The following is a 14,014-nucleotide window of genomic DNA, read 5'->3' on the forward strand; positions in this document are numbered from 1 at the left end:
GGTCTTCCAGAGTAAGATCTGCACCAGAGTGGTACGGTAATCCTGTTCTGGAAGTCATGTTATTAGACCATGATGAACCTACGAACTATGAGGAAGCGATGATGAGCCCAGATTCCACAAAATGGCTTGAGGCCATGAAATCTGAGATGGGATCCACAAAGTGTGGACTTTGGTGGACTTGCCTGATGATCGGCAAGCCATAGAAAATAAATGGATCTTTAAGAAGAAGACCTATGCAGACGGTAATGTTACTGTTTACAAAGCTCGACTTGTTGCAAAAGGTTTTTGACAAGTTCAAGAGTTGACTACGATGAGACTTTCTCACCCGTAGCGATGCTTAAGTCTGTCCGAATCATGTTAGCAATTGCCGCATTTTATGATTATGAAATTTGGCAGATGGATGTCAAAAGTGCATTCCTGAATGGATTTCTGGAAGAAGAGTTGTATATGATGCAACCAGAAGGTTTTGTCGATCCAGAGGGTGCTAACAAAGTGTGCAAGCTCCAGTGATCCATTTATGGACTGGTGCAAGCCTCTCGGAGTTGGAATAAATGCTTTGATAGTGTGATCGAAGCATATGGTTTTATACAGACTTTTGGAGAAGCCTGTGTTTACAAGAAAGTGAGTGGAAGCTCTGTAGCATTTCTGATATTATATGTGGATGACATATTGTTGATTGCAACTGATATAGAATTTCTGGATAGCATAAAAGGATACCTGAATAAGAGTTTTTCTATGAAAGACCTCGGAGAAGCTGCTTACATATTGGGCATCAAGATCTATAGAGATAGATCAAGACGCTTAATTGGACTTTCACAAAGCACATACCTTGATAAAGTTTTGAAGAAGTTCAAAATGGATCGGTCAAAGAAAGGGTTCTTGCCTGTGTTACAAGGTGTGAAGTTGAGTCAGACTCAATGCCCGACCACTACAGAAGATAGAGAGAAAATGAAAGTCATTCCCTATGCTTCAGTCATAGGTTCTATCATGTATGCAATGTTGTGTACCAGACCTGATGTGTGCCTTACTATAAGCATAGCAGGGAGGTACCAAAGTAATGCCGGAGTGGAGCACTGGACAGCGGTCAAGAACATCCTGAGATACCTGAAAAGGACTAAGGATATGTTTCTCGTTTATGGATGTGGAAAAGAGCTCGTCGTAAACGGTTACGTCGATGCAAGCTTTGACACTAATTCGGATGACTCTAAGTCGCAAACCGGATACGTATTTTTATTGAATGGAGGAGTTGTCAGTTGGTGCAGTTCCAAGCAAAGCGTCATGGCAGGATCTACGTGTGAAGCGGAGTACATTGCTGCTTCGGAAGCAGCAAATGAAGGAGTTTGGATGAAGGAGTTCATATACGAAAGGGTCGAATCCTGTCAACGTGGATGCAGCGATATTCTCTCAGTCTATACGAGCAGGCTTTGGTGTGGTGATACATGATCACAAGGGGAGGGTGCAGGCAGCAAGCAGGGGATACTTTGATCGAATTCAAAACCCAAAAATAGCAGAAGCCATGGTACTTCGTCAAGCCTTAATCCTTGCAGGAGACACAAATATGGACAGGATCATATGGTGGCATCGGACTGTTGTCACCGATTAGCAAGATCAATGATTCAGACTTGGACAGGATCTCTACATGAGCCATACTTCATGACATCAAGAAATGGGCCACAAAGTTTGTATCTTGTACTTTTATCCATGTTAATCGTGCTTGTAATGAGGCAACTCATACTCTCGCCAAATCAGCATTGTCTGTAATGAACAAGTTCATGAATAAATGAAAGGGTGCTGCCTATTATCTAAAAAAAAAAATGCTCCCTCCGTTCTACTATAATATAAGAGGTAGTACATGTACAATGGCAAATTAACCAAACGACATTCTTATCTAATACTCCTACCATTTTGAATTTTCCTCACCAACACCACTTTTCAAAGAAATGGTTAATACGAAAAGAATAAAAAATATCCTGTCACAAAATCTTTTAATTTCCTTCCATTTTTATCACTCGACGTCGCTTGGCGATGTTCTTAGGAGCATTCCGTCACTCCGCATCTTCTTCTATGGTGCTCAGCGTCTTAAGCGCCTTCCTCGCCGGCGGAAATGCCGCCACGGCAGCCTTCTTGCCAATTTTCGCCGGGCTAGTCGAAGCAGTCGCAGAGTACTCCCCGAGGGTCCTCTCGTTCAGCTTCGCGTTGACCTGGGCGTCCACGTCGCCGCGCCCGCCCTCGGCGTGCACCGGCGTGACGCGCACCTTCCTGATGCCGGCGCCGCGCCCACGCGGCCGCGCTCTCGCCGCCAGCGCCTCGCTCGCCCGCACCGCCATGGCCGCCATGTCGGCGCTCGACAGGGGCCGCCCGAGCATCGTGACGGGGAGCAGCTCGCCGGGACGGAGCAGCTCGCCGCCGCCGAGCGCCGGCACGTCCTCGTCGAAGTAGAGCGCGTCGGAGCTGCACAGGAAGAAGGGGCCGCTCGCATTGCCGCCGAGGACGTCGGAGACGCTGACAGGCGAGGAGACGACGAACTCCGTCAGCGAGCCGTCGGCGGCGATGACGCGGGCCGACGACGGCTGCTGCTGAGGCGCGACGCTGCTCCGGTGGTTGTGAGAGAGACCTGATCCCATCCACGGTTTTTTGAATACGGGATGAATGGTTTTGGTGTTTGGTGACGACGGGTTGGGGAAAGAAGACGTATATATAGACGACGCGCCGAACGTGGTGGATAGTAGTAGGAGACTAGGAGGGACAAGGTTGAGATGCTTGGATCGAAGTGACTATTTTTAGTCTGACTAAAATTAGTCTTTTTTAAAGGCTAAAGTTTCAATCGCCCCTGACTAAAGAGAGGCTAGAACTAATCTTGAGACTAAAAAAATTTAATCAAGGGAAACCTACTAAAATGTGGATTAGTCCTCTCTTCTCATTTAACTCCTCTCATTTGACACATGCGAGTTCTGGATTGGAGGGTTTGGAGGATAATAAATGCTCATTAACTTGATTTTAGTCTATTTAGTGTTTGTATCCAAGCATGGGTGAGGCTAGCAAGTTTTAGTCCCACTACTTTTAGTCATGGGACTAAAACGTATCCAAACACCCTCTGAACCTGGTAACGAAATAAGTGAAAATGCCTTATGCATTTAGCTCCTTTGGTTTTCTGTTATTGTGAGCTTGTTACTCATCTGGATTATCAGTTTCTCACGGTGTGGAAGGGAGGACTCCATTCTTTGTCTTTTTGTTTCGAGCCAAAGCAATCTTGTTTTCTGCCACTTGTACGTTGCACATAGTGTCTCTGTAAAATTATTTGAAAAAGAAACCAAATTGTATGTTATAACGTTTTCTATATTAACTATGCGCACACCATTTTCTCCGTCAGGTATCTTGTTTGAAGAATAGGGCGAAGCCAAACGAAAAATTACACTACTGGATTCATTTCTTTTGTAAATGATTTTCCACCTCCATTCTTCAAAAATATGGTAAATTGATAATACTCATATTATTGAATGCTTTACTAAATGGCATTGGGGTGAGCTGCGTGAACCTGGTGGTACCTCGTAGCTGTCTCCACCCAACTTCAAGCAAGATAATTCGTACTATATGAGACACGGGACTCATCACATGCCGCTGTACCATTAGTTTTATTTTGGGGAAGTGTTTGTGGCCGGGGCGCCGGCCCAAGCGTTTGGCCGGTCCTATGCGCGTCGTCTGATGCGTCAGATCGGACGCTCGCGTTCCCTCCGCAGCTGCACTCGCGTCCACGTGCTGGCCGAGTCCACACACCGCTTTGACCGCAGCCTTATCCCTTTGCTCGCGTTGCCTCCTCCATTCTCCGCCATTCGTTATGCTTTTCCCCATCCACTTCGCTTCTTGCTGCTGCACGGCGGCGACCCAACACGAAGATGCGAGATTTTGGTGGCGAAGCACCGGCGACCGGTGCGGTGTAGATGCCACGGCGTTCGTCTTTTTGGCTGTCGGAGCTGAGCGGGGCTGCAACCGTGATGGTGCTGCAACTAGCGCTCGTTGCCATGGCCGCCCGCAGCTGATTTGCACTCCTTTTCATGGCCGCCACAACAAGATTTTTGCTACGACCATGTTTTCTTTTTGCTGGAACCAGCCAATGTTTTTGCTACCACCTACTCACCCCAAAATCTGCTCCCGTGGTGATTTTTGCTGGAACCGGTGAACCATTTTGCTACATTTGTTTTGAGTTTTTGTTACTACCGTTGTTTTGTGGTTTTTTTGCTACATCCATCTCCATGACATCGCATGTTTTCTTTCAGTCGATTTTTGCTACAACCATACTTTGATTTGCTGGAACTGGAGATAATTTTTGCTACAACCGTATTTTCATTTTGCTGAAACCGAAGACCATTTTTGCTACATCCACCCACGACGGTGTTGGTCGTCGGCGGCGACGGCTTTTCTTTGCTGCAACCATCTCGGATTTTTGCTACTACCGGAGACGCATTTGCTTCTACCAGAGTCTTGCTGGAAGCATCAGGAGTTTTCGCTACCACCCCTAGTTTTTTTTTTTTACTTTTGCTGAACCAGCCTAAAAATTGCTACCACCGTCTTTTGATTTTGCTGGAACCGGCATTTTTTTTGCTTCACCAGCGACGGTGAAAGCGGGTCGTGTTTTGCTTCCCCGGCGGCAAGCAAGGGTAGCGGTGGTCCAAACGAGGGCAACGCAGGCCAGCATGCGGGATCCCGCGGCGGCGGCGGCGCTTCCTTTTTTTCTCCTCTTTTTTCCCGTGGGATAGACGACGAAAGGGGATGCGGTGCGGGACAGATCTGACGGTTATGCGCTTCCAAATCGAACGACGCTTGGTGGACCGGCCCAAACTTGCGCCGGTGGGCCGGCGCAAAGTACTCGCCTTTTTTTTTAGGGGTAGCTGTACCATTAGTTAACATTACAGTTTTCCAAAGTCAGCCTGAAGTCCGTGGTCAGAAAATATATTTTGTATCCAAGTCAACCAGGTGATTTTTACCATAGTTTACTTGATAGTCAAACCACAAATTCGCCTTAGCCTCTCCCCCAAGAAAGAAGGCCAGCTGCCTTGTCCTGTAAAATAGCACCTCGGCAGGGACCGGGCCGCAAAGTCTCCACGGACGAAGCGCAACGGAGCCAGGAAAGAAGTGGAGTGACGGAAACAAAAACCAGGGCCGGCCGGGGTCGGCGCGTGGGCGCTGACGCGGCGACGGACCGAATGCATCGCCGCACCTTGTTTTCTTCTGGGTATGCATACGTACGTACGTATCATACGACCTACTCCTACGCATATATACCAGGTATAAAATATATGGTATTTTCGTATATCTTATAATTACCGTGCGTTTCGCTCGGTCCGCGTGAGTGACTCACGGGCCCGTCACGCACGAAACCGCGGGTTCCCTCTGTACCGCTTTCCGCTTTTGGGGGCGGGGGTGCGGCGCGCTGTGCGCCCCGAGCGGCGGCACTGCCGGTCGGCCGCCACAGCCGGTGCGCGCTCCACTAGCGCGTATCGCATTCGTATCAGCCTACAGCCTACGCGACGCGATGGGTTTTCCTTTCACTTTCCGGCCGGTTTCTCCTGTTTTGGGGACGAAATGCCATGCATGCGGTGCGGTTGCGCTACTGCCTGGCCGCGCCGCATTTCTAAAACGTGTACGATCAGTAGACTCGAAGGGATGCGGTGCGGCTCACAGGCCGTGGTAGGCCGCCCTCGTAGCTAGCTAGGCCGCGATGGGGGACACTGCCCGTAAACCGTGTGCCGCGCAAGACGCAACGCACGGGGAGAGAGAAGGCGCAACGCACGGAATTACTATAGCGTACCTCGGTCGCCTCGATCGTTGACTACAATAATCTCAGACAACCTAGCGCGGCTGTAGCGGATCGGACGGCGGGCGAAGCAGGTCTCTGCGCGTGGTCCTCTCCTCATGCGCCCGACCGATCATTCCACGTTTTTGTCGTTGCCAACATAGAGCAGAGGGTCCAGTCCAGTGTTCGATCAACGGCAACAATAATAAAATACTGTACATAATAAACCGTACCCGTACGTACGAACGTACTCCTACATTCCTTTCCCACCTGGGTCATGGGCTTTTCACGTACACCTAGCTACCTCGAGGTTGTTTTCCTCTCGTACCTGGCGGCTGCAACCCTAGCCGCCGCCAGGGGCCGATCTTCCAACGCCGTTCTCCGGCGGCTCCCGTCCGCCGGCGTCTTCGGTCGTCGGTGGTGAGGGAGATTGGCGGATCCACGCGTGTGGATCGTTTTTACTCATCCGTAGTCTAGGTTTTAGGTTGTTCATCGTCTTTGCTTCGACGGCGACGATGACGACGCTGAATAAATACTCTTCGGATCCTTTCCTGACGAGGCCATCGATCCTATGGTTGGGGATGGATCTGGAAATCAGTCTGTTCAAGCAAGGATGGCGTGGCGGCGGCGGCATCCTCGTGGTGGACCTGTGTCCTCGGGCTCCGTCGATGCGACGACGTTTGCTACAGCGTCGGCGTGGAGCTTGGGAGATAGTCCAGGAGCGGATGCAGATTGTGGTCTGCATCGACGACATCTGGAAGATGGTACGTGTGCTGGGTTCGTGGTTCGTGGATGGCAGGTATAATTTCCTCCTTCGGCGTCTTAGTCGTGGTGGGGTGCCAGATCTGGAGTTCGATGGCGTGTCCGTGGTGTTGCCCCGGTCTGATTCGTTCAACGGCAATGGCTTCACTTTTGGTGAGCCACTTTGGAAGTCCGCAAAGCTGAATATCAGCGATGGAGCCGTGTCGAGCTCGGGTGAGGAGGTGATCCGTCATTCTTTTTTTCGGTGGCTGCTGTAGTGGTGCCGGAGGCAGGTGACGGGCGTTAGTGTCAAGCTCAGAGATGTTCTGCTATCTTTTCAGTTTTGTCATGTCGGTTCTTACGTGACTTGTACTTTATTCTTTATGATATGAACGAGACACTTATTACCATGGGAGAAAAAAAGATGCGACCCGGCCCCGGTGCCTCTCAGCTACGAAAATGTGTCCGTACTCTGCATGTACGCGCACGTATCACACCCTTCACACTTTTTCTTCAGTCCTACTCTACTGAGTAGATGTCTCTGCTGGCATGTATACGGGCGTCGTCCTACTGGAGGTGGTACACTTCGAATGGTATTTCTCCACCTGCCTGATGTGAGTCGTAAACAAGGACCGCGGACCAATGTCGTACCGTATGCACGGTACGGCGCTCCCTAGTGTAGTACAGAAACTGAAAGTTTAAAACCTGTCTCTATTCCTACACCGCCTTGATCGCGGGCTTCATCAGACGGTCAGCGGAAACACCGACGAAACGGATCGATGCAACGGGACTCCACGTGAAAGGAGAAAAATATACCAGAACGGCTAGCTCAAAGTCGAGGCGGTCGCGTCTCCTGCTGCTGCCGGTGGACGTGAACACATGCTCTGAACCCGCACTTGACCGCATCAAAGTTTATCGCCGACCCCGCCTCCAAAATTGATCAATTCCCCAGCTCCCATCGCGTCGTCCGTACGCCGGTTTTAAAACAAAAATTCAAATCAATCCTCAACCCAAAAGGCCCAAGCCAAACGTGGTTCCGCAACATGCTGAATTGCTGACGGCAGCAGACCAGCGCCCATCTGGAGTATACTGTAATTAATTAGGGCTGATCTCTATCTGAAAATGTTATCGCCAGCGCCGCGGCCGGCCGACAGTGACCTCATCGGCTGTGAAATCTCGAGCCTGACGGCTCCTGCTGGGAACCACACCTTTCTTTCAGGAGACACAGCATCGATCCCATCCGATGGACATGGTCGCTGCGTCCCCTTCAAAATTTCTTTCTTGGATAGGAAGTGTACGACTTGTCAACCGGGGCGGTGACTTTTCTGGACGTTGGAACCGTTGGGTTCGTTAGTGGAGGGTGGTTAGAGCATCTCCAACAGCCGCGGTAAACTAGCGTCGCGCCGCGCCGCAAATTAGTCTGTTTTAGCGCGTGCGCAACGCGGCGGGTCGCTTCAACGGGCGCGTAAAAATGGCGCGCGCGCTATAACGAGTTGGGCGCGCGGTCGAAAACACGGTCCCGCGCGGTGTATTTCGGGCGCCCGCTACAGCGCGCGACACACTCGAGCGCTCGCGCCGCACTCTCTCCTCTCCTCCTCATACGCCCCGCGCGTGTCGGCGCCGGCGCCCTGCCACCCACCCATGGACGCGCACACCGGCACCCCGTTCACCCCGTTGTACAGCCGCGACCCTCCCCCCCGGTGATGCCGCTGTCGGAAACCCTAGCGCGGGGAGCGTTGGCGTCGCCACCGCCGGAGCTCCGCCGAGCGTCGGCCTCGCGCGCAGCCTCTTCTTGCCGTCGCGGATGACCACGGCGCCGGGTGGTGTCGCGCCGGCGCCATCCCGTTCCGCCGCCGCACCATCGAAGGTCCCCAATGCGGCGCAGCCAAAGAAGGGCAAAACATCCGCGAAGAAGAACAAGGCGGCGGACGGCCCCGATAGCACGAAGGCGAGGGGAAAGAAGCTTGCAGGGCGTTCGACGACCGCGGCGGCTACCGAAGCGCCGGCGAGCTCACTCGTTGAGCCGGACGCCGACGCGCACCACTTGTTCGACGAAATGCCCCCAAGGTGAAAAAATTTCCAACTTTTCTTTTCTTGTTATTTTTTCAATGCATCATCACCTATAAATAGCTTATTTGCATTGTTAAAAAAACTTTGTAGTCTCAACGATGATGCATACATGTCAACTATGGGTGCTGGGTCCAACAATTCGCATTGGTCTCAAACCAATGACATCCATTTCGAAGACCATGAGTTTGAGGTGGACGAGGAGGGTGAGGGCATTGTCGACGCGCCGAAAGGAAGAGCGGGCAATTACACCACCAACGATGACAAGTTACTATGCTATACTTATTTGCAAGTGTCGAGGGATCCATCCATTGGAGGTGATCAAAGTAGAGACGCGTATTGGGGGCGAATGAAAGAACACTTTGATGCTCAAAACGTGAGTGGAATTGACCGCTCCGAGAGATCACTCCGGTCCCGATGGTCGACAATCAACTCGGATTGTCAAAAGTGGGCGGCCGTACAAAAGGCAGTTGACAAGATTAACCCAAGTGGCACAAATGAGGATGATCGAGTAAGTGGCATCTCATATATGTTAATCATACTTGTTTTGGATACTTTGGTGACCGAAGTGCTAACTTGTTTTGTTTTTCTTGTAGTACAACATTGCACAAAACTTGTTCAAAGAAGAGACGAGGACAACCAAGAAGGGGAAGATCAAGAAAGGCAGGATCTTTACCTTGCCTCATTGCTATGAAGTGTTAAAGGATGATGAGAAATGGAAGAAGCGTGATGGTTTGGATGATTTGCATTTGAGCAACAAACGCAAGTAAGCAATTGAGTTGAATGATGATGAGGAGGAGGATGATGCATCAAGTGATGACGGCAAGAGAAGCCCCACACCCAACTCGGTTTCATACTCGAAGCCAAAACGATCGGATGGGTGCAAGAAAGACAAAACCGAAAAGAAGAAGAGGAAAGGAGATGATGAGCTCAAAAATGCTATGGAAGCAATTGTGAACGCAAGAAGAGAAGCCAACGAGGTGAGGAAAATGGCAAGGAACCAAGATGCCGTGGCCGAGGAGAGGAGGTTGGCGGCCGAGGAGAGAAGGGTGGCGGCCGAGGAGAGGAAGGTGGCTTTGGAGGAGAGGAAGGTGAGCAATGAGGAGCGAACTAGATTGTTGGAATGGGAGAAGCACTTGTTCTTCTTGGACACATCTTTGTTCAATGATGCGCAAAAGGAATACGTCAACCTTGCACGTGAAGAAGTCTTGATCCAAAAAAAAGCCATGATCCGCATGAGTGGCGGTGGCCTTGGCGGCATGGGTGGCGGTGGCCTTGGCGACATGGGTGGCGGTGGCCTCGGCGGCATGGGTGGTGGTGGCTTCGGCGGCATGGGTGGCGGTGGCCTTGGTGCCATGGGTGGCGGTGGCCTTGGCACCATGGGAGGCATGGGTGGCTCCGGAGCCATGGGAGGCATGGGTGCACCTCCGGCCTCCATGGGAGGCATGGGTGCACCTCCGGCCGCCATGGGAGGCATGGGTGGCTTTGGAGCACCCTCCGATGGTATGGTCGCCATGGGAGGCATGAGTTTTGCTTCTCATGGGAGGCATGGGTGCACCTCCGGTCGCCATGGGTGGAATGTCTTTCGATGTGCCTTCTCACACACATTCCGATGAAGATGCCGTTGAAGATCTTGCCAACACCGTCGGAGCTTCACGTGATGCGGAGTGTGATGAGGAGAGGGAGGAAGATTCATCTTCGGAGGCGGAAGAATCGTCTTCGGAAGATGAGGACGAAGACGAGGAAGATGATTGATGTGTCTTTCATTTATGTCTTGAACTTTAGTTTGCATTTGAACTTGGTTGGATGAACTTGTGGGCATGATTTTGAACTTGTGGGCATGAACTTTTATTCATCAACTTGTTTGTGTTAAATTTCACATGTTCATTGCATTTTGATGAATGTTTCAAACTCATTTTGTGTCCAAAATATCATATATGTTTAAATGCCCCGCAAGTCGCGCGCGCTGTATTTTTGCGCGCTGCTGGAGCCAGCACTGGCGGCCGCGCTAAACATGCCGAAGCGCGCGCGGCAAACAGTTTTTTTGCACGCGGCGCTTAGCGCGGCTGTTGGAGATGCTCTTAGTTTAGTTTTTTTAGCATCAGTACAGACATAAGCGATCATATACATGCGCATACACTCACCCCTATGAACGCACACACGCACACCCTACCCCTATGAGCACCTCTGAGAGACTAAGCCGGCATATCATCTTGAGATTTACGAAGCCACCGTAGGCGCCACGTCGTCGACGGAAACGTCTCCTCCCACTGAAAGCGCATCGCCGGAAATCGTGAATAAATCCAGAAATAATGGGAGCACCAGGATTTGAACCCTGGTGGGTGGGGGATACCACTGTCCACCTAACCATCTCAACCACAGGTTGATTCGCGGTGGTTAGTTTTGTTGGTTGGTGTGCTTCATTGGATAAGTTCTTAGAGCATCTCCACCAGGCGCGCAACGCGCCGCGCGCTAAAAGCTAGTTTGTCACGTGCCGTTCGCCTGGTTTTGCGTGGCCGCCAGCGCTGGCTCCAACAGCCGCGTTAAAATGCAGTGTGCGCAACTCGCACAAATAACATATATATTTCAAATAGAAGCAAAAATGATCAAACTAATCAACAATAAATAGTTCAATTTTGTTATTATTACAAACCAAACAAATAGTTTATCGTTCAGTACAACAAATATTGTAATAAACACAAGTTCATGAACAATACAATGTCGAGCAGAAATCATGCTCTTTGTCGTCCATGCCATGCCCACCACTCCTCAATGAGATCCTTCTGAAGATCATTGTGCGCTGCGGGACGCCGAATGGCATGATTGGAGGCAACAAAACGGGCCACCCTTTCAGCCCTCCGTCGCACTCGCACGGGATGTCCCAAGAGCTCATAGTGTGAGTAATCTAAATCTTGGCCACGCTCATTCTCGATGATCATGTTGTGCATGATCACACAAGCGTGCATGATGTACCAAAGCATTTTTTGATCCTAAAATCTAGCCGGTCCTCTCACAATAGCAAATTGGGCTTGCAAAATCCCAAAAGCTCTCTCCACATCTTTTCTAGCCGCCGCCTGAGCATTGTGGAAATCAAGATTTTTCTTACCTTCCGGCTTTTTCAATGGCTTCACGAAGGTTTGCCACTTTGAATAGATGTCATCCGCTAGATAATAGCCATAGTTGTACGTACGGCCATTTGCTACAAACTGCACCGGTGGTAACTCACCATTTGCAATCTTATTCATCAGTGATGACCGGTTGACAACATTGATGTCATTCAAAGATCCAGGCGTTCCAAAGAATGCATGCCAAATCCAAGTCTCCTGATCGGCCACCGCTTCAAGAATTATAGTGGAACCCTTTTTTTGGCCGTGGAATTGTCCATGCCATGCCTTTGGACAATTCTTCTAACTCCAATGCATGCAATCTATTGAGCCAAGCATGCCAGAAAACCCACGAGCTTTGTTCATCGCCAATAGCCTTGCGGCGTCTTCAACATTGGGAAATCTGAAATACTCCTCACCAAACACTTGCACAATTCTGACTGCAAAGCGCTTGACACATATGATGGCTTGGCTCTCACCCATAGCCAAGTGATCATCAACTAGATCAGCCGGGATACCGTATGCCAACATACGCAAAGCGACTGTCACCTTCTGAAAGGTGCTATGCCCGAACTCTCCGGCGGCATTCCTCCTTTGCTGAAAAAACCGGTCATGGCTCGCTAGTTTCTCTGCAATGCGCCTGAACAAGTCGGTGCTCATCCTAAACCGGCGACGAAAATACGACTCCGGGTATGTGGGATTTTCCATGAAATAGTGCCTCATCAATCTGTTATGGGCATCAATCCTATCTCTCGAAATTTTCTGCCGATCCATAACCAAACCACCGTGCTTCATTTTTTATTGATATGCTTAGCTAGGATCATTGCAAGATCCTCCTCCTCTTTCATATCAAATTCTTCTTCGGAAGAATCATACGACGAACTCATCTACAATGCTCAATACTATGCTATAAAAAGTTCAATCAACATGCACCAAATTCATGAAGTCTGAGCAATACATACCTTGTAGCCGTTTTGTCGAACACCTTGCGGGCGCCGAGCGGCAGCGAGCGCTCGGGCGCTGTTCGTCGGAGGACGGACGCGCGCGAGGGGCGGCGGGACTAGAGGGGGGGCGGAGAAGCCGCGGCGGCGCGGGGATAGGTCGGGGAAGCGCTGGAACGGTCGCCGGAGGGCGCGGGCGACGGCGGCGGAGCGGTTGGATGGGGGGTGGGAGTGGAGAGCGAGCGCGCAAGACTGCAGCGTGCGGGAGCGAGCGCAACAAATAAGCGGCGCGCGATTGCATTTCGTCCAGCGCGCTGAACTACATATGCCGCGCGCGCTGTTTTTCGCGCCCGCTGGAGCAACTATACCAGTTGCGCGCGCTAAAACGTCCAATTTTGCGGCGCGGCGCTAGTTTGGCGTGGCTCTTGGAGATGCTCTTAGGATTCTCTCACAGGTCACGCCAAAAGCAAGAAAAAAAATTTAGGATCTTAATATACTCCCTCCGTTCCATAATATAAAATCTTATTATAATCTAACATAACTTACAAAAAATGTGGGACAGAGGGAGTACCTGATTATTCTAAACTTAGATTTTACATCTAAAAATCAACTCAGAAGTTGTAAAGTTCGTGAACATGTACGCCTTGCCACAAAGAAAAAAGGTGTGACCAGGGCTCCTCCATAGGGCTTCTACCACCACCTGTTCCCCTCGTCTCTGCATGCCTTGTCGCGTCGACAAGGCGGGGGAACCCTAGTCTAGGGCGCATGTGTAGTCTTCCGTCGCCCTAGGTTTAGTTAGGGTTAAGTCTGATAGTTATCTAGCTGGCGGTGGTGAGGTGATGGTATGATAGGGAATAAGGCCTGCCCCTATCCTTGCCAACGCTATTGTTTGGCATCGGTGACGGGCATGCGGAGCTTCAACTAGGGCCGGATCATAGACTTCGTTTCTGTCTTTATTTCAAGTACATGACCAGCGCTGTCCTATGGAGGGGTTGACATCGCGACGTGATTTTGTTCCCCGGTTCCTTCTCTGTCCAATGAAGCTCACCCATATGCGGCTTCGTTGGGGAAATCGCGACGTCTGTGTCCTCCTCTAGTAGGGATTCTCTTCTGGCCCTTCAAAGTGTCACGAGAGGAGTTTCTTATGGAAGAGGAAAACATTTCCGTTTATCTGGACAACTCATTTTAGCTTTTGTAATAGATTTGTAAAAATTGGGTTGACGAGCCTCTGGGTTGTATTGTCAACAAACTTGTGGACGATGCAATTATTCTCTAAGTTAGGAAAGACAACCATTATGGTCTTCCCTGGAAAAAAATACTTTAGGTATGATTATCATTTTTATTATATTTATCATGTTTTATCTACTGCC

At 50.3% G+C, this 14,014-nt stretch overlaps 1 protein-coding gene across 1 annotated transcript; it reads right to left on the reverse strand.

The window, feature by feature from the left end:
• Window positions 1-1,831: 1,831 nt before the first annotated feature.
• On the reverse strand, window positions 1,832-2,646 carry LOC119335412. The gene has a single exon (XM_037607547.1). The coding sequence runs from the start codon at window positions 2,622-2,624 to the stop codon at window positions 2,046-2,048; it is 579 nt and encodes a 192-aa protein (XP_037463444.1). The 5' UTR covers window positions 2,625-2,646; the 3' UTR covers window positions 1,832-2,045.
• Between the last annotated feature and the right edge of the window lie 11,368 nt (window positions 2,647-14,014).

This window comes from Triticum dicoccoides, chromosome 7B (assembly GCF_002162155.2).
Source record: "Triticum dicoccoides isolate Atlit2015 ecotype Zavitan chromosome 7B, WEW_v2.0, whole genome shotgun sequence".
Lineage (NCBI taxonomy): Eukaryota > Viridiplantae > Streptophyta > Magnoliopsida > Poales > Poaceae > Triticum > Triticum dicoccoides.